Source organism: Pelodiscus sinensis, chromosome 3 (genome assembly GCF_049634645.1).
Source record: "Pelodiscus sinensis isolate JC-2024 chromosome 3, ASM4963464v1, whole genome shotgun sequence".
In the NCBI taxonomy this organism is placed as follows: domain Eukaryota; kingdom Metazoa; phylum Chordata; order Testudines; family Trionychidae; genus Pelodiscus; species Pelodiscus sinensis.
The window spans coordinates 28,249,287-28,275,075 of record NC_134713.1 but is presented as its reverse complement, the minus strand read 5'-3'; the positions used below and the strand labels follow the sequence as shown (position 1 = coordinate 28,275,075).

The 25,789-nt window shown below is 45.4% G+C and overlaps 1 protein-coding gene across 2 annotated transcripts in view; it reads left to right on the top strand.

The window, feature by feature from the left end:
- Positions 1-25,789, top strand: part of ASAP2 (ArfGAP with SH3 domain, ankyrin repeat and PH domain 2) — a 180,548-nt gene that overhangs the window by 32,111 nt on the left and 122,648 nt on the right. For both annotated transcript variants that reach the window (XM_075923514.1, XM_075923513.1), the window contains exons 2-5: positions 2,345-2,417; positions 10,859-11,004; positions 16,390-16,464; positions 23,384-23,433. In XM_075923514.1, coding sequence (XP_075779629.1) covers positions 2,345-2,417; positions 10,859-11,004; positions 16,390-16,464; positions 23,384-23,433 — 344 coding nt within the window. The remainder of the gene's footprint in view (positions 1-2,344; positions 2,418-10,858; positions 11,005-16,389; positions 16,465-23,383; positions 23,434-25,789) is intronic.

Sequence of the window (25,789 nt, the reverse complement as noted above, 5' to 3'; positions counted from 1 at the left end):
CCCTGGGTTTAGCAGCCAATGATCAAACCACTGAGCTATCCCTCCCCCACGTACTCTAGCAGGAGCTCCTTCCTCTTCCGCAGTCCACCCAGACTGGGCTGCTCCGGAGTCTTTTATACTCTGCCTCCACTGGGAGCATGCTCAACAGAGCTGTGGGGGTGGGACCCTTTCAGCCAGCTTGGCTGAGGCAATTCCCTCCGTTTGGTGTGAGGTGGATAACACCCCATCACACTTTGAAAGACATTTGTTAGGGGTACTACAGTGTCTTGGATATTATTTTAAAGTGAATTTTATGTTGTCATAGTGAAAGACCAAGTCATAGTATTGTTAAAATATCTGCTATATCTTTTGTTCAGCACAGCAGTCAGAAAGTTCTTGTGGTCAGAAGTGCAACTAATTAACTATATTGGGAAAACGAACATTAATTTTTAATTTTGTTGCTAGAGGAGTGACATTGTTGGTTCTTCACCAGCATCAAAGTATAGGGTGTATTGAAAATGCTTGCATCATCTTTAATAATGATTTAATACAGGATGAAGAGCTTTACTGAGAATATTTAACTAATATTAACACTAGAGCAAAACTGGCTTACCTGTGTTGATCACTAAGGGTATGTCTATGCTACAGCGTTAATTTGAGTTAACTTAATTTGAAATAGTTAATTCGAATTAAGCTAATTCGAAATAACGCATGTATACACAAAAAGTATTTTGAAATAGCTTTTTGCTATTTTGAAATAGCGTGTCCACGCTGAGTGGACCCTGAACCAAAGTTAAGGCTGGCAGGGCATCAGGTTAGGACTTAGTGTGTGGGGCTTCTGCCTGAGGCTAACTGAGCTCCGTGCTTAAAGGGACCCTACTCGTCCCCCCCCACCCCCCGCCCCGGACAGACAGTTCTCAGGGTTCCCCGCTTGCTTGTCTACCTCGATGAGGGACAGCAAAGCAGTCCTGTCTTCGAGTGCCCTGAGTGCCTGCACTTGGGACACCACAGCACTCGGCCACATGGAGCCAGAGCTGCCTCTGGGCATGCCGGTGCCTTTCGTTAGGTTGTTGCCATCAGCCCGGCTGCACTTGCTGCAGGCTGCCATCCGGGTGGTCCATCAGGGGGGCTGTCAGGAACCAGGAGGCCCTGCGGGAGAGCGTCCACCCTGAGAAGCCCTCAGAGCCATCCCGGTCCTCCCCACCGGGGGCTCATGCCTCATTCCTCCCTCATGTCCTTCCACTTACCTCTCCCTAGCCCCCCTTCCTGATGTCAAATAAAAGACACGTATGTTCAAAAATAGAAACTGGCTTTATTGAATAAAACGGGGGCGGGAGGGGAAGGATGAACCTCTGGGAAGACTGGGAAAAGGAGGTGGGACAGGGGAAGAGAGAGGGGAGGGGAAAACCTGAGAAGAGGGAGCTGGAAGGGGGAAACAAGGGGAAGAAGGGGGAGGGGAAGCTCAGGGCCCAGGGTTGGGGGTCTCACCAGACCAACTTGATTTTCATGCAAACCTGCTCCTGGGTTCGCATGTGGCCTTTGGTGGCCAGGCTGGCAGCTATCGTGCCTTAGATGGCCGCATTCCTCCATCTAGTGCGGAGATCATGGATGTTGGGGGCATTCCCCCCCCCCCCAAACCTGAATAAGGTCCATGATCTCCACACTGGACTAGGAAGGCGCCCGCCTTCTCCAGCCCCTGTCAGGCTCCTGGGAGCTGGCAGACTGCTCCTGGGGAGTGGTGGAGGGCTGGCTGCCAGTGGCTTGCTGGCTCATGTTTTGGGGCCACTGGGTCAGGGGCCCCAGTGGCCACTGCTGGCTCTGGGCTGGCAGGTTTGGAGCTGGCACAGGCACTGTGGCCAGGGTCTACCTCTTTAATGGCTCAGAGCATGGGGGAGAGGAGAGTAAGTTTTCTTGGTTGTGCCCAGAGTGGTTACCAGAGCTCCCTGGGAAGGGCTGGAGGCCCCCTATTTCGAATTAAGTGTCTACACAGCACTTAATTCAAAATAGCTATTTCAAATTTGGCATTACTCCTTGTAGAATGAGGTTTACCAAATTCGAATTAAGCGCTCCGCTATTTCGAATTAATTTTGAAATAGCGGTTTGCATGTATAGACGTTATTTAGATAGTTCGAAATAACGGCTGTTATTTTGAATTAACTTTGCAGTGTAGACATACCCTTACAGAAGTCTGTGTGGCAGGGAGTTGCAGATAAGAGGGTGCTGATGATTTAAAAAAAAAAATCTTTTTATTAAATCATTATGAAATAGAGTTGGACAAGATGGTAGAGCAGGACAATAACAATACATAACTGGACCAAGGGCTGTTTTGTAATTTGCATTCATTTATTCAAATTTTTTGTTTTAGGCTCTGGATGTTGACCGAACTGTTCTTTATAAAATGAAGAAATCAGTAAAAGCTATAAATTTGTCTGGGCTGGGTAAGTACATTTTAATTCCATATGGTTTGTTTCTCTGAAAACTTCTTTGTGTTTGAAGCAAGAAGACTTAAACAGTAATCTGTTTACTGCGCAGGAAACTCCTAATGCAGGGAGTGTTTTATGTGCTCCTCCCTTCCAGATATATTCTAGACCAGGGCTGCTCAACCTTGGAAGCCCTGGGGGCCACAGTGATACTCAAGGTACATGCTGAGGGCTGCAACTTAAGTGTGATTGCATGTAAATGCAAATATATATGTAAATATATACAAATAGCTTCTTTCACACTGACGGGCATGATACAAAGATTAAGGCAAAACTACACAACACACAGGCCCCATTTAAGTCAGTTCTGCTGAGATTAATAAAATGCAGTATTTACCCGATTTCCACCCATATGACAGAACTTTTAATGAGCAGTGACAGTCCAGGAATTTAATTACTAAAATGCGTATCAACAGAAGACCATTATATTGACTACTTTTTTGTTTTGGCTCCCACCTGTGGGCTGTGTGGTGAGTAGACCCAAACTGCGTTATGGGCCGCAAACCAATGGGCTGCGGGCTGCATGTGGGCCGTGGGTTGCGTGTTGAATAGTCCTGTTCTAGACAGTGATTCTGCCCTGGCTGTGAGAGAACTAGATTATTTAATGTTTTGGATTATTTTATTCCCTTTCCCAGCTGTAATTGCTGTGAACTACAAATGAGAACAAATCCAAAGAACTCTAGTCTTCTGTTGCTGGTGACTTATGAAACAAAAAAGTTTTCACCAATTAAGGAGGATAAAAATGCAAAGAAATATCTGTGTGTGCATTGTGTAGGTTAGTGTGAGTGAATGTGTTTATATATTAAGAATATTCCTATTCAGATTGTGATCTACTGTAACTCCCAGTTCCTTTTCAGTAGTATTACCGTCTAACCAATTAGTCCCCATTTTATTGCTGTGCATTTGTTTTTCTTTCTTCTTAAGTCTAGTAATTTCCACGTGTCTTGTTGATTTTAGACCAATTCTCCATTTTAAAGTCTGTTGAATTCTAGTCCTATCTTCCAAAGTGCTTGTGACCTTTCTGAGCTTCATTTCATCCAGTTAGCATACTCTCTGTCTAATGTGTTATCCAAGTAATTAGTGAAAATGGTGAATAATACCAGTCCAGGGCAGATCCCTGTGGGACCCACTAGATATGCCCTCCAGATTGACAGAAAACTATTGATTTAAAAATCATGCTCAAACAGTAATTATCAGTTTTGTACTCACCTTATGTAACTTCATCTAGACCATGTTTTCCTAATTTGCTCATTGAAATGTTATGTGGGACTGTCAAAAGCCCTACTAAAATTAAGATATATATGTCATAGATACATAGGTCCAGTGTTCTGGAAGAGTCCCTTTAGTGTACCAGACCCGGTTAGGGTATTATTCTTTTACTAGGTTAAGCCACTTGGTTTTACCACCTTCTTAGACTTCACACTCTGAGCACTCTGCAGCAAGTCCACCTGAAAGAGACTTGTACACCCAAAGGGAGCAATGCACCTCCATCCTCAACACCTGTAATGACTCTCAGCCAGCACTGTAAACATAGTAGTGTTTGTTAGATTTCTGGGACATAGCATAAAAAGTGTCCTCTTTGTTCAGATTCCCCAGCCAATCCCACTTGGCCCCTCCTCAGTCCTTTGTAGTCCAGCTGATCAAAAGTGGCTGGCTTCCTGCAGATGGTGTGGGCAGGGTCATTAGTTGCTAAGTAGCAATTGTTCTAGTGTTTAGCTTGCCACTGTCTCCAAGTCTCAACTACCCACCCAGAGAAATAAAAAAGCAAATTGAAAGAGCCAAACGAATACCTAGAAACCATCTACTTCAAGACAGACCCAAGAAAACCAACAATAGAACACCACTTGTCATCACCTACAGCTCCCAACTTAAACCTGTCCAACACATTATCAATAAATTACAGCCTATACTGGAACAGGACACTAAACTCCAAGAATCTGTGGGAGACAGACCCATAGTCTCCTATAGACAGCCACCTAACCTCAAGATGATTCTTACCAACAACCACAGGACATACCACACTAATACCAACCCTGGTACTTTCCCTTGCAACAAACCCCATTGCCAGCTTTGTCCACATATTCACTCTGCTGACACCATTATTGGGCCTAACCAAGTGAGTTATAAGATCAAGAATACATATTCCTGCGCATCCAGAAATATAATCTATGCTATCATGTGCCAAAAGTGTCCGTCTGCTATGTACATTGGACAAACGTCTCAGACACTTCGCCAAAGAATCAATGCCCACAAAACAGACATTAGACAGGATCACAAAGAAAAAACAGTTTCTTGCCATTTCAACCAGAAAGGACACTGTCTCAATGACCTAATCACATGCATCCTACTTCAGAAGACTTTCAAATCTGCACTTAAAAGGGAATCCTCTGAACTGGCATTCATGTTAAAATTCGACACTCTCTGCAGGGGGCTGAACAAAGACCCCAACTACCTTACCCATTACAAAGATAGCTTCCCCAATTATCACCTCTAATACCATTAACTCACAGACATCTCCCCTTCCCCACCTCTAATATCATTAACTCACAGGCATTTACCTTCCTCCCCCCCCCCCATCCCCCTTCTGTTCTGAAATGTGATTTGTCCTTTTCATATGTGTTCTTTTTTTTTTAACTGTATCCTTTGGTATATATGGTTGTGACTATTTTCTTCCACTGTTTAATCTGAGGAAGTGGGTCTGGCCCACGAAAGCTCATCATCTAATAAACCATCTTGTTAGTCTTTAAAGTGCTACATTGTCCTGTATTTTGTTTCAGCTACACCAGACTAACACGGCTACATTTCTATCACTGTCTCCAAGGAGCCTCCAATGACAAGGAGCAGGCCACAGACAGCCAGGCATCAGTCTTATCAGTGTGGTAGCCTGCTGGAGATAAACAACCATTTTACACCCATTAGGTGACAATGTACCACAGTGTTTCTTAAACCACTAGCCAATTAGCCCGTCATAAGATGGGATTTATGGTCTCTCCTCCACGTCAGTCTTCTCTCCTGAGCCTCCGGTCTCTCTCTCCATCTCTCTCTTTCTCTCCTCTCCTCCTTCTACTGCCTCCCCCCCTCTCTCTTTCAGCTCTCCTCCGCCTCCTGCCTCTCTCTCTGTCTCTCTCTTTCACTTCTCCTCCCCCTCCTGCTTCTCACTCGGGGGACCGCGGCGCACAAATGGCCTTTTGGGCTCTGCACTCCCCGTGCTGCATGGGGGGCGCGGAGCCCAAACGGTCGCTTGTGCCAATTGCTCTCACGTGACGGCCTGGCTGAGTGGCGCAGAAGTCAGCTGAGTGCCACGGTGGGAGGTGAAGGGGAGCGGGGTGGTGATGTTCACGGCTAGGGGGCGGGGCCTGGAGCTGCTGTCATGCCGCACATCACCGCCCCGCCTCCCTTTGCCTCCCACCGTGGCACTCGGCTGACTTCTGCACCGCTCAGCCAGGCCACCGCGGGGAAGCAAGCGGCCGTTTGGGCCCCGCACTCCCCATGCAGCATGGGCCACCCAGAGGGAACAGCCAGCATTTCAGCAACAGTGCCACCCAGAGGGAACAGCCAGCATTTCAGGCAACAGCGCCCCCCAGAGGGAACAGCCAGCATTTTGGCATTACAGACTCAAACACTGGGCTACTATATATATGATGTTCCTCAGAACACTGGTGTTCCATGAACAACTCACAGGTGTGCCGTGACCTCTTCTTTGATTGTCTTTTTTTGTGTGACAACAATTTTTTTTTTAAGAACATTTTCATAGGTGTTCCACATTAAAAATATATATATATTGTTTGGTGTTCCGTGATCTCAAAATGTTTAAGAAACACTGATGTAGCATATGAGGGACTTTGAAGCACACACAGTATTCATTCAAAATATTTAGAGGAAATACCTTTTCTGTCACAGTGCCACATCAACTGCTTTCTTCCTATGCACTAAGTCGCTTACCTTGTCAGAAGGAAATTAGTTTTTGGCATTTTTAAAAATCCTTGCAGACTGTTACTTATCACTTTATTTTCTATCTAGGTGCATACAAATTGATAGTTTTAATAGTCGGTTTGTTCTCATCCTGAAGTTCTCAATAATTTGATCCAGAAAGCCACCAAAACTGTAACCTGGGCATGCTGGCTGTAACAAGTAAAGAGTACAGGTTTTACCTCTCTCCTCCAGCACCTTTGGGACCTGACTGGTCCCAAACAAGGGGATTTGCCAAACGACGGTGGTCCCTCCCAACATGGCCCGTGTTGCCCCCAGCGAGGACTCCATCTGAGCCCCACTGCTGCCGATCTGGCCATGGCTCCCCATTCTGGAATTCTGTGGCTGCCGGGGCTTCTGGAGCTGTTGGGGCTCCACAGCTACTGTAGCTGCCCCCTGCTACTGCCTGGAAGCAGTGGCCAGAACTCCCTGCTGCGACCCCCCCCCCCCCCCCAACATGGAGCTCCTGGCTGAATCATTCCCCTCCTCCCCCACTCCTGCCCTGTGGTCCAACCTGCTTATATACCTGGATTCTGTAGTTCAAGAACATCCATTGTGGGGGTATCATGAATGTTGCTGGACCACAGAGTCCCAGTTAAGGGAGGTAGCTTGAAATTGATATATGCTTAGTATAACTTTTACTCACTTAAACAGGAGAAGACTCTCTCTTGAGTCAACTATCAGTTGTCTCCTTTGGATCAAGAAGAACCTGATTTGAGACTCAGGAAGGATAATGTTTAATACTTACATTACCATGGTATCCACAGACCTCAGTCATGATCAGGGCCCCATTGTGCTAGGCAATGTACAGACTGGGGATGTGAAAAGTTAACCAGGTGATGTTTACCAGTTCCAGTTAACCGACGGAGTCTGGAGAAGATTGCTGCCTGCCACGGGCAGGGGGCTGCTCAAGCCCTGTGGAGGGCTCGCTGTGGGCGGGCAGAGGCTGCTGCTGCAAAGCAGCCCCTGGCTGTGGTGACCTGGCCGCAGGCAGGGGCTGCTTTGCGGCAGCAGTCCCAGTGCACAGTGTGTCCCAGGAGGAAGTTAGGACCTCTCATGGGCAGGGATTGCTGCTGTGAAGCAGCTCCTGACTACAGCGACCTGGCTGCAGGCAGGGGCTTCTTTGCAGCAGCAGTCCTTGTGTGTGGGAATTCTCAAATCCCCATTGGGACCCCCGCACACCGGGGCTGCTACTGACTGGGCAGAGAGCCCAGCTCAGTACCGACTCACGCTGGGCACAGGACAAAACTCCTCTGCGGCTCTGCAGTTTAAAACACAGTAGGACCTAGGGGCCAGGCTGCCTGGCTCCTACTGCCTTTTAAATTGCAGAGCTGCAGTGGGGTTTGGTTCCACACCCGGTGCGAGCCACAACTGAGCTGGGCTGCCTGTTGGCTAATTGCCTGTTGCTGCCTGTTGGCCATCCTGCAGCAAAAAAACTTCAGGACCAGACTTCAAAGAGAAACTGCTGAGCTACAGTGATAGAAATGTAGCCGTGTTAGTCTGGGGTAGTTGAAGCAAAATGCAGGACAATGTAGCACTTTAAAGACTAACAAGATGGTTTATTAGATGATGAGCTTTCGTGGGCCAGACCCACTTCCTCAGATCAAATAGTGGAAGAAAGTAGTCACAACCAAATATACCAAAGGATACAATTAAAAAAAATGAACAAATATGAAAAGGACAAATCACATTGCAGAACAGGAGGGGGATTAATGCCCACAAAACAAATATCAGACAAGATCACAAAGAGAAAACAGTTTCTTGCCATTTTAACCAGAAAGGACACTCTCTCAATGACTTAACCACCTGCATTCTGCTACAAAGACCTTTTACATCTGCACTTGAAAGGGAATCCTCTGAACTGTCATTCATGTTAAAATTCGACACTTTCCAACAAGGACTTAACAAACATTTGAACTATCTCACCCATTACCAAGACAGTTTCCCCAATTATCACCTCTAATACCATTAACTCACAAACATCCCACTCTCCCTACCTCTAATATCATCAATTCACAGACACTCCCCCCCCCCCCCCCCCCGCATCCCCCTCCTGTTCTGCAATGTGATTTCATACAAGTTTTTCTCTTCCAGAAAAAATAATGGGATTTCTTGGGCGGGAAAAAATTGCACTTTTTACTGATCTAGCCTAAAACAAATTCCAGTGTTTTAATCAAACAACTGTGGCAAAGCTCTGGCCATGCCCCATGGGTCCTGCGCTTCTAGGCAATTACTCTATGCCTCGGAGGCTCACTAGGATCCTCCACATTGCCTCTTATCTTTTCTAGAGGCCAGAGCACAGCTCACTGAGCCATTCTCCGCATTTGCAAAGTCAAAGGATTAGAGGGAAAGTCCTCTGTAATCCTACCCTCCCTTTCTAGGATTTTTTAATGTTGATTTGGGGAGGGTTGGAGGGAATCCAGTCCCACCCACTACTCCGGGTTCTGGCCCAGGGACTCTAGGTAGCAGCAATTGACGGGGTTTTTGCTCTAGCCCAGGAGCGGACAAAAGGACCTCCATGGGCCGAATCCAACCCACCAAGTGAGTTGATCTGGCCTGCGGAGCCCCTGCTGCTCCCAGGCCAATCAGGGACTAACAGCCAGGGAGCGTGCAGAGCTTAGAGTCAACTAGAGTTGCCAGGTGTCCGGTTTTGAACCTGACAGTCTGATATTTGAGCTTTCTGTCTGAGAAACAAATTGAGAAAATGTCTGGTATTTTCTAATTAAGTTTTTATTATTATCATGAGCAGGGCTTGACAAACAGCGGCGAAATCCACTCTCCAACCCCGCACTGTGCATGCGCGAGACCCGCATTGCTCATGCATGTGCCACTGGTGAACGGGGCGACCGGCTGAAATCTACTCGCCATGGGCGAGTAGATTCAATGATTTGTCGAGCCTTGATCATGAGTATCAGTACGTAGTTGCATACTGCCTGGCTGGTAGACATGCTCATACTGCATGAGCATGTCTACCAGCCAGGCAGTACACAACTACGCAGTAGAGAGGAGGGGGGCAGAGCCGGGGTTGGATAGAATCCCTAAGACCAGACTCACCCGTGTGCCCCACTGGGGCTGTGCACGGGATGGGCAACACCCCAGGATCTGCATGTGCATGTGCCTGGGCCAGATCCCCCCCCCCCCCCCGATCTCCCCCGGCCAGCTCTGCTCCCCTCAGCCCTCTCCCAGCCAGCCCTGCTTCCTGCCGGCTAGTTCCCCCCCTTCCCCCAGTCTCCTCCAGCCAGTCCTGCTCCCCTCCCGGCTTGTCTCCGCCCCCCTCCCCCCCCCCCCCCCCCAGGTCTGAGATCAAGCGTGTCCAGTATTTTTTTTTAAACCATCTGGTAACCCTAGAGACAACCCTGGTGGTTGACTCTATGCCCCTCCCCTCCCACTGGCCAATCAGAGCTTGGGAGCAGGGGGGAATGCGCAAAGCCTCTTCTAGCCCTGCAGGGAACACGCGGTGCATAGAAGTGCTTCATGCTCCTTACAGGAATGGGCTGGGGTGGGAGGAGACTTTTCATGCTCCCTCCCACCCTCAAGCCCTGATTGGCCTGGAGGTGGAGGGGAGCATGCAAAATCTCCTCCCACCATCAGGGGCGCAGACAGCTGGTGGCTCTCTCTGGGGGAGGGGCTGGGGCAAAGACTTTATGCACTCCCCCACCCCGAGACCTATCAGGGTCTGTGGCTGGGGAAGCATGGAAGTGTTCTGGCTCCGCCTCTTCCACCTGAGACCCTGCCTCTTCCACCTGATGCCCCACCCCTTCCGGGGCAGCCTGGAACCACTTCAAAAATTTCTGAAGTGGCCCCTGGTGAAAAATTATTGTCCACCCCTGCTCTAGCCCCAACACAGCAGCCTTTTCCCTGGGCCACTTCCCCCAACACTCCCCTAGTACCTTCACCCTGGTACTCTTTCCTTTCTCAGTTCTCCATAACACATTTCTTAATCTCAGTACTTCACTCTTCTCCTTCCCCCTTCCTTACCTGAGGGGAAAGCTTAAAGTAACCCAGCAGGCCTTAATTGGCTGAAGGTGCCTGATTAGCCTGCTGCTACAGGCAAGCTCTTAATTAGCCTCAGGTGCCTGCCTTCCTTGGCTAGGTTGTAGCAGTTTATTCAGGAAACAGAAACACATTCACCCAGGTCTTGGTATGTCTACCCTCCGTCAAACTATTGTAGCCAGCTGTGCTGGGTCTGTCACACAACATAAACAAAATTTATTACAGAAGGTAATAATCTAACATACTTTGGTGCATAATCTAACGTACTTGATTGAGAAGTATTTATTCATTTTGAAAGTATCAAGTTGATAGGTAAAATAATTTAATCGAGATAATGTTCATTTGAAAGATTTGGAGCTTTGTTTTAGACAGTTGTAACTTTCAGTAATGTGTTCATGTAGCTGTTGGAGTTAATTTTGTGTTTTGATCTTTTGAAGCTCATGTGGAAAATGAAGAACAGTACACCCAAGCATTGGAGAAATTTGGAGGCAACTGTGTCTGTAGGGATGATCCAGGTTTGGGGACAGCATTTTTAAAATTTTCTGTGTTCACAAAGGAGTTGACTGCTCTCTTCAAAAATTTGGTAAGAAATGGTCTAAAATAAGACATTGTTATTATTGGAACTATATTAGAAAGAATTATACGTATTAGACGGTTCAGATGTATGCATTTTTTGTGATCTACAATTGTTTATGTTGAAGAAAATTTAGAGTTCTGGAGACCAGTGTTTTCTACTTCCCTAAGAATACAAACCTTGACTTGAACCAGTTTTCCACATCTCTACCTTTGTCTCCTTCAGATCCACAGTTGAAACACATAATGTTCATTATTAAATGGCAGCAGCAAAAAAGCTATTTAAAACTGTTAAATTAACCAAATATTATCTGTGTTCTACTGCATGTTCACTTTGATTTTATCTTCCCTGTACATATTGCCTTTGTATTATGTAATTGGATTGTAAGCTTTTGGAGAACAGATGGTCTTCTTACTTGCCTGTAAAGAGCATAGCCCATTTTTGGCACTCTTCAGATTGTAAATAACAAAGGTTCAATGCTGCAAATGCAGAGCACGTCAAGTATTACTGAAGTCATTTGGCGTTGAGAGCACTCTGTCTTGCAAGAGAGGGCCATTTTGTATTTGTTCTACATGCACAAAGTGAACATGCAAATATAAAAAACTTAAATTGCAAGACGCAGATTCTTTGCTCCCTCTTCTTGTTTTGCATTACTCAGAGGGCACAGTCAAAGAATGAAAGCTGGCAACATCCTCCTGACTGTGATTCCTGTAGGATGGATGAGTCCCAATTCCTCATGGAGCCAATCAAAGCTAACTTTTATGTTCTCCTTCCCAACGTTTCTGTATAGCAGTCAGCAAGGAGAAATATCCAGTGTGAGATGTTCTTCAGCTATGCTTAGCTAGCAGTGGTCTCCTGGGGACTCTTTACAGCTGATGTTAACTTAGGGGAGCATCCAGCAGTAATTGGCTCCCTGATAGGGATGTAAAATCCAGTTTTATTGGTTAATGGTTAAACATTGTTTAATGGATTAAAACTGATTAAAGGGGGAATGGCCTGCCATCCCACCGTGGCTGGATTGGAGTGGCCCCTCATCACAACCAACCAGACTACTGGTGGGCCCCATCGGATTGAAGAAACTCCCTGCCCACAATGGGCAGGGAGTTCCTCCAGCCCCTACTGGTGAACCATTCACGCCCCCTACTCCTTGATGCTGTCCCCTCTCTGCTCCACCAAGCATGATCTTGGTGAGATAAAGAATGCAGCCTTGAATGTATTAGCAACTGAAATATATTTCACATTGAACTTGAATATCTCCAGATGTGGGGTATGATATTTCTGAGATGATATTTCTGAGATTAAGGGCCAGTTTTTGCTACTTCTACTTGAGTTAGTTCCTTGGCATAGGATCATTTACTGAAATTAGCAGACCTACTCATAAAATAGCAGTGGAGAAGCTGAAATTATTAATGTATGTTTCTAAAGATACTTTTAAATCAAGCCAAATAAATGCGATATTATACCAGGAAAAAGTAACAACTGTTCCTAGTAAAAGAATTAATTACTACAATTACAAAATGGGGTGGTTTAATGGCATAAGAATAATAGGGTAGTATTTATATACTACTTTCAATCCAAAAGTCTGGGTCTCCATTACCAAGGAAGAATCTGTAGATAGAACCCTGCAAATCTGCGGATGTGGATATCCGCAGATGTGAATGTGGATATTCGCAGCTCATTTTTTGCAGATACGGATGCAGATACAAAATTTGTATCTAGAACACTGAAGATTTGCTGATATCCACTTTATATCCTCAGAGGAAAATGCAGATATCCACGGCTCATTTTTGAACGTATGGATGCGGATCCAGATACAATTTTGTATCTGCGCAGGCCTCTACCTGTATGTTTTGTGTGACATGTTCAGGCTCTTTTAAGATCATTATGAGAACTGATTGTAAGAGAGTAATTTCATTATTATATTCATCTTCCTTCAGCAAAATGAAAAGCAGTGTTTCTAAATTTTGTTGCTTTGTTCTGGCTTCTTGCTGTTAGCAGTTTATTTTTCTTGCTTCAATTTATGGTAGATAAGAAAAGCACATGTGATTAATTGGCAGCAAAGTCTTTTATTCTTCTCATTTTATTATTCTAATTTTCAGGGCTTGCCGAATGGCGGCAAGCCCCGCTCACCAGCTGTGCGGTTCTGCGCTCTGTGCATGCACAAATCACTCTGTGCCGGCTCTTCCGGAGTGTAATCTACTCGCTACGGGCAAGTCGATTACATTGTTTGTCGAGCCCTGCTAATTTTCTGTATTGGCCGAGTGCCAATATATATTTTCTCTCTCAGAGAAATTTGGTGGCTCCTCCTATTGTCTCGTTATCTTTTATTAGGGGAGACTAAGGGGATTCCAGCAGGTAAATCCCTCTTCCTCTGCTGCAGGTAGGCAAGGGATGTGCCCCAATGGATAGCTCCTTTCTTTATCTGATGTGCTCCACACCTCTGAAGTTTGAAGTTGTTTGCTTTCTGTAAAAGGAGAACTAAAGAAATATAGACGTCTATTGTTACCTGAGTTTCAGATACTGAGCAGGAAAAGTTTAAATTCTTACTTCAAAAAACTATTAAATATATAAGCATGAAGAAACACAAACTATAAGGTTTTTTGAAAATCACTTACTTATGAACATAAACTTCTTGGACTGTGTTTCTTTAATTTTTCTAGTCTTAAATTCATAACACCTGAATAAATTCTTCACCCTTATGGAAGTATCCTACTTTGAAAATCTTCTTCAAAAGAGCGTGGATTACAAATGATTGTTTAAATGGAGTTTATAAGAGACTGTCTCTAAGGAATGCTATAGTATTCTGAATAAACTTTACACAGATGTTGCTGGACTAGAGTGTCCCAGAGGCAGGAGCCATGTGGGGGCCAGGAACTTGCTAGGCTGGCTACAGGAGGCCAAGCAGCTGGGATCCCTGCTGAGAGAGTTCGGCTGAGCCAGTGGCAGGGCAGCGGAAACTCCAGTGGGCTAGGTCTGCTGTGGCTGGGCTGGGAGCCCTGGCGGTGGGATCACGGGCTGCTGCAGAAGAGCCAGTGCTGCCGCAGTAGGACTCGTGGGGCTGGAAACCCTGTGACTGAGAAGTAGTTTGCTGGGGCAGCGCCAGGAGCTCTGGTGACAGAAGCACAAGCTGGCAGGGTTGTCACTGCCGCAGTGGGGCTGGGAGCACCAGCGGCGAGGCAGCAGTCTGCCGTGGTGGAGCTGGAAGCTCCAGAGGTGGGACTGTGATCTGCTGTGACAGGGCAGCGGGTTGGTAGCAGGTGAGGAGCCAGCTGGAAGGCCAGTTGGGAGTGGAGCCAGGCTGTGGGGTCAGTGGTAGGGGGTAGAAATGACCTCTTCTGGTCCGGCAAAATCCCCTTGTTTGGGATCACTCAGGTCCCAAGGGTGCCAGACCAGGGAGATCCAGCCTGTATTATTATTTAAGTATTGATGCCTTTTATACAATACAGCACCTTAGTGTGCATTTCATGTTTCTTTAGACTGTGGTAAACTATACTGATTTGAAAGTTTCGCACCCCTTGCATGTCAGATTGAAGTATTTTCAGTATCTTTTCCCCATCCATCCTCCGTCTTTCCCCCCAGAAGAAAACCCTTTTGGTTTATCTCCTTGCTCAATGAATTGTGTACAGTATGAAAAAAAAAATTGAAGCATTTGGCATAAAAAATGAATGTACTGACATTAATTTAACATCCAAGGTGTTTCAGTTGTAAAGAGGTTCTTTTATGTTTTATGCTATACAAGATGCTGCAAACCGTCTTTTTAATCACTGATGTTCTTTAGTTTCATACAGCACTTTTAAAAGATTTTAGAAAAGATGCTAAAAGAATGAGGAGTGATATTCAGGGAAGAGAGAAGATGAGCTCAGACTTGAACAGATGACAAAGATAGCATAATTTGAGGTTTAGTGTGAGAGGAGTGCACACAGAAAAATGATATTTTTTTCTTGATGCAGTTCTGTTACACCATCTCTTACTCTCAATGCAATGTGTATATTTGCACTAAGCTAAAATTTAACACAGTGCCTAGACAGCATGGCCCACATCTGAACATTGTGCCTGAATCATATGAGATTAAACCCTTTATAGAGGTTTACTGGAATCCGCTACAGTAAACTTCTGATAATCCAGCACCTTTAGGACCCAGGGGGTGCCGGATTATCAGATATGCCGGACTATAGAAAGGGGGGCTATGAGGGGTCTGGAGTGGAGTGGGGGTGCTGCGCCCCTCAGCGCTGCGGGACTAACCTGGCAGCACCCCCGCTGCTCTGCCCCAGACTTCCCCAAGTCAGCCGCTGCTGAAACTGACCAGTGGCTGACTTGGGGAAGCTGGGGACGGAGCAGCTCCAATTGTCCGGCTGCCCAGAGCACTTCTGATGGTCCGGCACCATCTGGAACCAGGAGTGCCGGACCATTGGATGCTGGACCACTGGAGTTTTACTGTACCATTATCTTACATATTAATTTTTGCTTTAGTTATTTTATTTAATTAAAATATTATGTGAATGTGGCTCATGGTATGGTATTTAAATAAAAAAATTGTGCTGTCTTTTTTCTTTTCTAAATGAAATGATTTTCCTTATTTTGTGTGTGTGATATTTTGCTTGTTCTTAAATATTATGTCTTTGTAAAATCTTCACTATATTTTTCAAAAGTAATATTGTTGTTTTAAAATAAATTGTTCTTGCATACTTCTTTGTAATCTTAGCCCTTTAAGAATGCATGTTAGTACATTATATATCCAAACATTCTAAGGCTAGATGCTGCTTCCTTAAAGTGGAATAGTACCTTGTTCTGTTAGTATTCCTGGCAATATAAATTGGGCTCAATGCAGGATAAGGTACTAGTCAACATGATTAAGGGTGACAATCTCTGACCTTAAATTGATAACCTATAAGGTCTTGATCCTACAAAGATTTGATATATATTTTTAATTATATGAATTAAATAGTTCCATATAGTTCAATGGGACTGCTCGCATACTTAAAGTTAAATATACACAGTACTCTATACTGGTATGGTTTAAAAGACTGGAAAATAGATGATCAGCAATAATAGGCCAAAATATATTAAATCTAGAAAAACTATATTACATTTTAAACAGACAAACACCAGAAATTAATGGTCTCATTTTGCAATCACCACTGGATGTTGTGCTTACTAACATCCCAACCAGAGGCACTTTGCATGTTTGATAGTGTTTGCACATATGGGTTCTAAAGTTTTCAAAGTGTCTTTATTCAGTGACGTATATATCTTCAAATACTGGTTGTACTGATAATTACTTGCTAAACTGTATTAGGAAGAAAAAAATAAATTCAAGTATTGAGTGAAACAAAAGAATGTACATTTTTCATTATATTCTGTTAATCTTTAGTGTAACTTTAATTTTTGTTACAGATTCAAAATATGAACAACATAATCACTTTTCCATTGGACAGTTTGCTGAAAGGAGACCTAAAAGGAGTGAAAGGGGTATGGTGATAATTTTATTTGTTTTTAAAAAGTTATTTTTGGTGCATCACATACATATAGGTAATGTGTCAGTTCAATTTTAGATGAGAAAATACAAATGTTAGTACTACTTCACTACCCAATATCTATGGAATGCCCTTGACATCAGCTGTGAACTAAGTCACTTCTTGGCCCTTGTGACTTAGCTACAAAACCGGAGGACAGAGTTCCTTGAGAAGGTGTTATAATCTTGAGGCTATGGCAGAAGAATGCTAGGATTATTTAGAGTGCTGATAAAATATGTGAAAATAAATGCTTAAGAACTTGTGTTTAATTTAAAAGGATTACTATTAACATTATATAGTATTGTAAACTTCCTGGAGCTTTACATGTGAGTACAGGCAGTCCCCGAGTTACGCGGATCCGACTTACGTTGGATCCGCAGTTACGAACGGGGTTTGCTCCGCGTCTCCCTGGTCCGCTGGAGACAGCGTCTGGGCTGTCCTGCTGCCCGCGTGCTCCACGGCTTTGCTGCGCATCTCCCTGGTCTGCTGGAGACCAGCAGACCAGGGAGACAGGTAGCAAAGCCTCTGAGGACGCCGGCAGCGGGACAGACGCGGCGCGTCTGGGCTGTCCCGCTGCCCGCGTGCTCCGCGGCTTTGCTCCGCGTCTCCCTGGTCTGCTGGTCACCAGCAGACCAGGGAGACGCGGAGCAAAGCCACGGAGGACCCGGGCGGCGGGACCGCGGTGCGTCTTGGTCCGCCGCCCGCGTCTCCCTGGCCTGCTGGGGGCGGGGGGGGGCGGCGCAGCTAGTACGCCCCCTCCCTCCCCCCAGCAGACCAGGCTTTTCTCCAGACGCCTGTGGTAGAGCAGCTGGGGTGCTGCCGGTTGGTCCCTCAGCTCCGCTCTGGGCGGTACTGGACCAACCCGGCAGCACCCCAGCTGCTCTGCCCCAGGCGTCCTGATTCAGCCGCTGCTGGTCAGTTTCAGCAGCGGCTGAATCAGGACGCCTGGGGCAGAGCAGCTGGGGTGCTGCTGGGTTGGTCCAGTAGCACCGAGGAGTGGCGCTACAGGAGCAACCCAGCAGCACCCCAGCTGCTCTGCCCCAGGCGTCCCCAAGTCAGCCGCTGCTGAAACTGACCAGCACTGACTACAGGAAGCCCGAGGCAGAGTTGCTCTGCCCCAGGCTTCCTGGAATCAGCCGCTGATCAGTTTCAGCAGCAGCTGACTTGGGGATGCCTGGGGTTCTTAAGTTGAATCTGTATGTAAGTCGGAACTGGCGTCCAGATTCAGCCTGTTGAAACTGATCTCCGGCTGATTCCAGGAAGCCCGGGGCAGAGCAACTCTGCCTCGGGCTTCCTGTAGTCAGCCGCTGGTCAGTTTCAGCAGCGGCTGAATCTGGACGCCAGTTCCGTCTTACATACAGATTCAACTTAAGAACAAACCTACAGTCCCTATCTTGTACGTAACCCGGGGACTGCCTGTATATGAAACTTGCATTTTGCTCAGCATCCATAAATACAGAATTTAAACTAGTAGAAGAAACATGATATAATATCTTGGGGATGCATCTTGCTTGAGGTAATAACTGGGTCATGAGTTGAATAAACTTAGAGCGTAATGTGGATGTGTTTTGTAAAAAGTTTTTAAACCAGTGGTCTATCAGGTTTTTTTTTTTTACTTAGGGCATGGTTATTACTGAATAGTCAGGAAGCAATTGGAAAGAATTAAGGAACTGTGAAATTTTTAAATGGAAGGGGGAAAACAAAACAAATATCTTACAAAATAGAATAAACTTCAGAAAGGTAAAATGCTTCTTTATGAAATAGACAAAAATGTTTAGCTCCTTGATCCTCCTTCCAGTTATCTCAACTTTTCCTCAGTCTTTTACTTTTTTCTAACCCATTCCTACACCACAGGTCAATACATGCAGCGTATTTTTGTTTTCCTTCTTTTACAACTGAATGAGAGAGAACCAAGGCCCCAATTCTACAAAAGCTTAGCAAGTGTTTTAACCTTACATATGTGTTATTGTCCAACTGAAAACAGTAGAGCTATTTATACTACATAAAGTTAAGCATTTTCATGAATTTGCAGATTCAGGGCGTTAGTGTATGGCAAGTGATTTCTTGCCTATAGGACAGGGTAGGAAAGGGATGGGCAAGAGGATGGAGAAAGGCTGTTCTCAGTAGTGACAGATGGCAGAACAAGGAGCAATGGTCTCAAGTTGTGGTGGGAAAGGTCCAGGTTGGATATTAGGAAAAACTATTTCACTAGGAGGGTAGTGAAGCACTGGAATGGGTTGCGTAGGGAAGTAGTGGAGTCTCCATCCCTAGAGGTGTTTAAGTCTCGGCTTGACAAAGCCCTGGCCAGGTTGATTTAGTTGGGATTGGTCCTGCCTAGAGCAGGGGGCTGGACTTGATGAACTTCTGAGGTCTCTTCCAGCTCTATGATTCTGTGAAGAGGAAAATATGTCAAAGGGGCTCAGAATTTTTTTTAAAACTTTTCTCCTTGTACCTTGTGTTGAGAGCCCCTTTTTTGTTTGCTTTGTGGGATTTTTTTCTTAATGTAAAAGTGAGATTTTACCACTGAAGGAAGAGAGAAACTAAGAAGGTGTTTTTATTGCTGGCAGAAAGCTTGCTTAGTCAAAGTACAAGATCAGGTCAGAGTAAGGGAGTTTGAGTAGTCTCAAAAGAATTATAGTAATTATACAAATTGTGACACCAACAAACCAAGTAAAGGAAACTGTATAACTGGGGTAAAAACAGCGTAGTTATGTTTTGGTAACAGTACAGAATCTCTGTATTCTTGACTGCCTCCATTTATTTCTGTGTAATATTTAGGTACATTTAATAAGATAAAATCATGTGACTTCTTTTTAATTTTCATGACTAAGCTGTATGAACAATGAGACACCGGATTCATATAATTTAGGATACCGTGCATGGCAGCACACTGTAAAAAACAGTATGTGGCTTTTTTCAGATTTCAAATGCCTCATCTTTGATTTGGTGTTTGTTCAAGTGTAAAAGCATTTTATTACATTGCACTCTACTGTATACAGGCAGTCCCCGGGTTACGTACAAGATAGGGACTGTAGGTTTGTTCTTAAGTTGAATTTGTATGTAAGTCGGAACTGGTACATATTGTAGGGGAAACTCTAGCCAAACATTTCTCCAGAGCTCAGTTTTATTCTCCCACACCTCACTTCCCTCAGTCCTTTATTCTCAAGCTGAGGTGTCTGCTGAGAAAAGCCGCTCCGCATCTCCTTGGTCTGCTGCGGGGGGGCGCTAGCTTCGCGTCTCCTTGGTCTGCTGGGGGGAAGCAGCTAGTACGGGGTTGCCTCACCCCGTTTGTAAGTAGGGATCTGATGTAAGTCGGATCCATGTAACCCGGGGACTGCCTGTACACTGTTTCTGTTAACATTATAAACAAGTAAAAAGAGGATTTGTTGCATAATGGTTTGAAAGTACGATGTTCATGGCTTCCTAAGCTGTCTTCCAAACATTTATGTAAGGAAATAGCTTACTCATTTGAGTAGTGTCCCTGATGCTAAGTGTTTGGAGGACTGGACTGTATACACTGTTTCTGTTAACATTATAAACAAGTAAAAAGAGGATTTGTTGCATAATGGTTTGAAAGTACGATGTTCATTGCTTCCTAAGCTGTCTTCCAAACATTTATCTAAGGAAATAGCTTACTCATTTGAGTAGTGTCCCTGATGCTAAGTGTTTGGAGGACATCTTTATGCAATACTGTTGCCTTGGGTTTGGGCTTAAATATATAATTATGAATGTGGATTTCATAAATAATTGTTTTAAGGAAGTGTGTGGATGTTCTTATTATGTAATAAAACTTCAGCCATGAGTACACTAATAAATCTTGCACACTAGATGCTAATAAGACAATTGAATGTCTTGTAAAAATAACCACTTACCCAAGTTATCTTGTGCCAAGAGCCAAATCTTCTAGTTCACTCCTTTTTAAAGTCCAAGAAAATTCTGCATCTGAGTTAGGATGCAGGATTTGTGCCAGAAGGGCCCAGTCATATTCTCACTGAAGTCATTTGACTTCAGTGGGATATGATTAAGTCTTTACTAAAGATCTGATTGTACCAGTTAGGTGTAGTGCAAAGCTGATTTGCCTCAAGTGCTTCTAGAGACCAAATGTCTTTCTGAGCTAAGCAGTGTGCAGAGAGAGTGTGCACACTGACACACATTTTGTGAAGGATATATCATAATCTGTTACCTGAGCACAGTTGCATGCAGTTTTGCACTCTTGTAGTAGTACCGGTTGGACCTTCTTGGTCCAGCACCTGACCAGTCCCGAATGAGAGAATTTGCTGGAACAGAGGAAGTCTGCCCCGCGGCAATCCCCGAGCACTCAAATGACTTCAGTGAGAATATGACTGGGCCCTTCTGGCACAAATCCTCTGGTAAACTTGCTCTGTAGAGGTTATCTTAGGCAGTTAAGGGAGGGGGAACTTATTTTAGTACCATAAGACTTCCCTTGGAAAGGACCTAAGGCAGTGGTCTCCAACCCTTTTACACCCAAGATCACTTTTTAAATATCAGGGCAAGCCGAGATTGACCCCACCCCTTCCTTGAGGCCCCACCCTCTCCTTTCCCCTTTTCTCTATCACTTGCTATCCCCAGCCCTTACTCACTCTCATTGGGTTGAGACAGGATGTACGGGCTCTGGGGTGGAATTGAGGGATTTGAGTGTTGGAAGGGGTGGGAGATGCAAGCTCTGAAAGGAAATTTGGGTGCAGGAGGAGAGGGGACGCCAGGCTGGAGAGTGTTGAGGTTAGGCAGAGGGTTGGGGTGCTGAGCAGACTTCAGACTTGTGGATATCGGGGTGCAGGTGTTTGGGTTCGGATGTATGAGGGGCTCAGGACACAGGTTTGCAGTGTGTGGATGGTGCAGGAGTGTTGTAGCACAAGATGGGCTGAGGGGGGTGCAGGAGTTTAGGGATGTGGGGGGCTCAGGGCAGAGGGTTCACATGTATGATGGGCTCAGGATTGTGGTGTGGGGGGAGATGCAGGAGTATTACGATGCTGCAGCCAGATGGGGGCTTGACCCCAATTGGGGGCTTGTTGGCCAGGCTTCATTTTTACATAAAATATTATGTCCAGCAAGAAAGGTTTTAACGTGGTCTTTATTTATGGGAGTGGTAGGGAACATTTTTTGGGTTAGGGGGCCCAAATCAGTCAGGGACCACACAACTGAGATGCAAAAGACCAACCCCTCCAAAAAACCCCAGCCCTCACTCATGTGGCCCCAATTAAGACATCTCACTCCCCTGGCACTCCAGCCTCGTTGTGGGGGCGGGGCAGGAGAAGGGCAGGTAGAACTGAGATTCAAGGCCTCAAGCCAGATCAACTCTTCTGGGGTTCCATGGCTCTGGGGTGGAGCCAAAAATGAGGGATCCTGTGTGCGGGACAGCTGCCAGTGAGTGGGATAGGGATGGGGGTACAGAATCTGGGTGGGGAATAGGGTACAGGAGCAAGCTGGGGGTAAGTGTCTGGCCAGGAGGGAAGGGGCTGGAACAGGGTGCTGGATGGTGTCTGGCCAGGGGGAAGGGTGCTGGTGGTGGTCTGGCCAGGGGAGAGGGGGCAGGGGCAGCTTGGATGGTACCTGGGGGTCTCCAGGGATGAGTATCTCTCAGGAAGGGTCTGCAGGCAGCACTAGAAGAAAGCGCACGTGCGGCTCCTTTAAGAAATCCAGCCACTCCAGATCTTCCACTGCCATCTTGAACATCTACCCTGCTTCCTTGGTTCATGGGGGAAGGAAGGGAAGACAAGAAAGTGCGTACGTTACTTGTGGGGAGGGGAGGAACAGTGCACATGTACACTTCCTGAGAAGCTCGATCTCATGTGGAGCTGTAGGACTCCCCTCCTGCCTCCCACCCCCTGCTGCCGCAGGAAGCTGGCTTTGGCTTCAATTTTGCGAGGGGCGGGAGCTAGTATGGGCTCCTTGTTGTGGGTGGGGGCCATGAAGGTGGAGCTGGGAACACAGCATTGAGATTGACTGGAAGTGCCTGGGTGACCACTGCCCTAAGGGGAAGCAGGCTGCATGGGGGAGGGGTGTGTGTGTGCCAGGACATTTGCATGATTACATTTCAAACAAAGTTTACATAGGTGTTAATGCATCTGCCTGTTAGAAAATATGATGATACATGTACTCCAAGGTCTCAGAGGGGTAGCCATGTTAGTCTGTAACTAAAAAAAAAATAAAAAACAACAAGGGTCTTGTAGCACCGTAGAGACTAATAAAATATATAAACAGTATCATGAGCTTTCATGAGTACAACCCACTTCTTCAGCTAAAGGTAGTGTTAATTTTCTTTTTATTTGATTTCATAGTAAATAATCATAAGCATTGCTCCTTGTTAGTTATCCCTTGTTTTAATATATTTTCTTCCACACCTATGGACTATTTAAAATATATATTTATATCTTTGTTTTTTGTTTGTACTTGTGGGTGCACATTCACACACTACCTGAATATTGGAGTTGTACATAAGAAAATTCAATCCACCCAAAAGAAAATTCAACCTGCCCAAGAATGGAAAATCTTAGAGGGAACACTGCTGCCAACCCTATTGCCCCGCTCTAACTGGCCCTCCTGCCCTTAGGCTCCCGGGCTCTCTGGTCCAAGAGCATCTGTGATTCTGTCAGACAACAGATGTTGCTGGACCAGTGAGTGCTGGTTTTTAGAGGCACAACCTGTAGTTAGAAATGCTTATTACATGTGCCAGACCTCTTTCTGCCCAATTCTTCTGTGAGCTGTGTAAAGGTGGGAGAAAAGGGAGGGCTCCTTGTTCCCTATTATTTCTTTACTGAACACACATAGCCATGTGTATGCCTGGGTGATCGAATCTACTGTGTTTTTGTAGCAAATGCTTAGCGATGTTTAATGTGGTTTTTTTACCTTGGCAGGACCTGAAAAAACCTTTTGATAAGGCTTGGAAGGACTATGAAACAAAAGTGTATGTATTTCCTTTTTACTACAACTGAAGAGCATTGAAATGTAAAGGTGCTGGTTGTTAATATTATCCTAACGCCTCAAAAATCTGTCTGAGTTCCGGAGCATAATTTCTTTCCATGGCTGTGCACAATAATGATCTATGGAAAATTCTTTGGGAAGTCTATAGTTGATAATATAACTTACTTCATGAGTTAATATTTTTTTATTGTACTACTAGCAGACTTACCTGGTGTTGCTAGGGTCCTTCGGGCAGGGACTGGCGGTGTGGGGGGGACGACACAGTGCAGGGCCTTAGGGATGTGGGGGGAGGGTACAGGAGTCTGGGGATGGGGGAATGTGAGAGTGAGGGTGGTGAAGCGGGGTTGGGGGGTGGGGAGGTTCAATCCATCACAGGTCTTTTTCTTCTCCCAACCCCCTCTCCTAGGGGGGCCAGGGCATCTTCTCGCCCTCAGCCCCTGGCCTCCAAAGGCATTTTTTCTCCTCCCAGTCCCCTTCCTCCAGCCACCACGGAGCTTCCCTCCCTTCCCTCCAAGGGCTGGGAGTGGTGGAAAGGGTTTGGGGGTAGCAGGAATACTTACTTGGTGTTCTGGCAGACAAGATGGTGGCACTCCAGCTCTGCTGGCCACTCGCTTGGTGGTACGGCTGTCCCCAGTGGGCACTCTATAGAATAGCTGTCCCTCTGGGTTTGCTGCCCCCAGTGGCCACTCTCATATTGCAGTCCTCTGAACAGCAGCCCCTCTCTTTGCATGTTATGGAAAACAGTCCTTTCCCTGGGTCTTCTAGTTGTCCTGGCACAATCAAACCCTGACTTTGCTTTAAGTTAGGAGAAGAAGAAGCTGCATTCCAAAGTTGGTGGCCCTCGCTCTTATCATTTAGGAGGCGTAATTGAACAAACGGAGTTGCCAACAGACACACAAACAGATTTACTCTAAAATATATAGAGATGGCCATGCTGTTTAAAAATTGCATTCCATTTTTTGTAAGCTTGTGTGCTTAATATTGTTCCTAGTAGAGAGCAGTCAAAAACAATCCCTATTTATTACCCCCTTTTTGCTGCATTTGGGGAAAGGAATTGTTATTTTAGTACATCCTGGTGTGATGTTGACTAAAAGTGGCAGTAAGGTTGACCTTAGCTGACATTGCATATACAAGTGAAAATGCCATAAGGTCCAACTGAGTTAGGAATGTTAAAATGTATTTAATTAGGTAACCATGTAACCGTTGAAAATTCCAGCAGTTACACAATTACAGACCAGGTGGCAGTTGGCTCCATGGGAGCCAGTACACATGAACAGCTGGCTTTTAAGCTGGCTCCCTGCGCATACCGGGACCCTGCATGTAACTGTGCAGGTTAACCAATGAGCCCAGGTTCATTGATTAACCATGTACTTGGTTACACTGTCATATCACTAATCTGAGTCAACACTGCTCAGTGCCTATGTTCCAGCTCTGTTGTTTAGAGTAAACCTATTTGTTAAGGTGAGTTAGTGCCTAATATCAGTATTAGGCAAATAACCAACTTGAATAAGTCAGTAGATCCAATGCAACACCACAGACTTCTCTGACATGCCACTTATTAAAGGGCATTTTGTTCTACCTTATTTCAGCATCACCAAGATTGCTTAATTTGTCCTGGATGGCTGAATCTGAGTCAAAATATGCAGCACACTTGGTTTTCTGACACAATCTATACTGAGCGGTCTAGTATTGATTACATGGTGCCACAGAATCAGGAGAACCTGATGCTGTACACTGTCTAATATATATGGGTCACAGATGGACTGACTGTAGTTCTGAAAACCTGGCACCATTGATTTCTGTTTTTTATAAGTGACATCATGTTTCCCTGATCATATGAAATTTGAGTTGGCACCCCTAAATCTTGGTATTGTGCCCTAGAGTTTGTCCAGTTGTGAGCCATAGTTTACTGAGACTAAAACCTCTTGCGCAAAAGGGAAAGGAAGAGAAAATGCAAATGAGAGAGCAACCTATGCAAATGAGTGCTCCATTTGCATTTGCTCTTCCGCAAGAGGCTTGTAGTATAGACATAGCCTAGGTGTCCTTTTATTGGAGTCCACCTAGATGAAATCAGTAGAACGGAGAGATTTCCAGGCTGATGGTTGTGAGGAGGACCAAGAATAGCCTTAGTCACCTATAAAACTCATCAGCTGGGTTTCCTAAACAAGGTGTTCTTGAGTGCCAAGATGTCCTTGGTTCTGAAATCTTGAAGATCTTTTCCCATGCTGAGATTAAGTGGTATGAATACCTATCATACCACTTACTGATACTGAAAATGGCTAACACCTCAAAGGTGTTGCAGGTGGCCTGACTTTGAAACTATTACTGTCTTGTCTTAA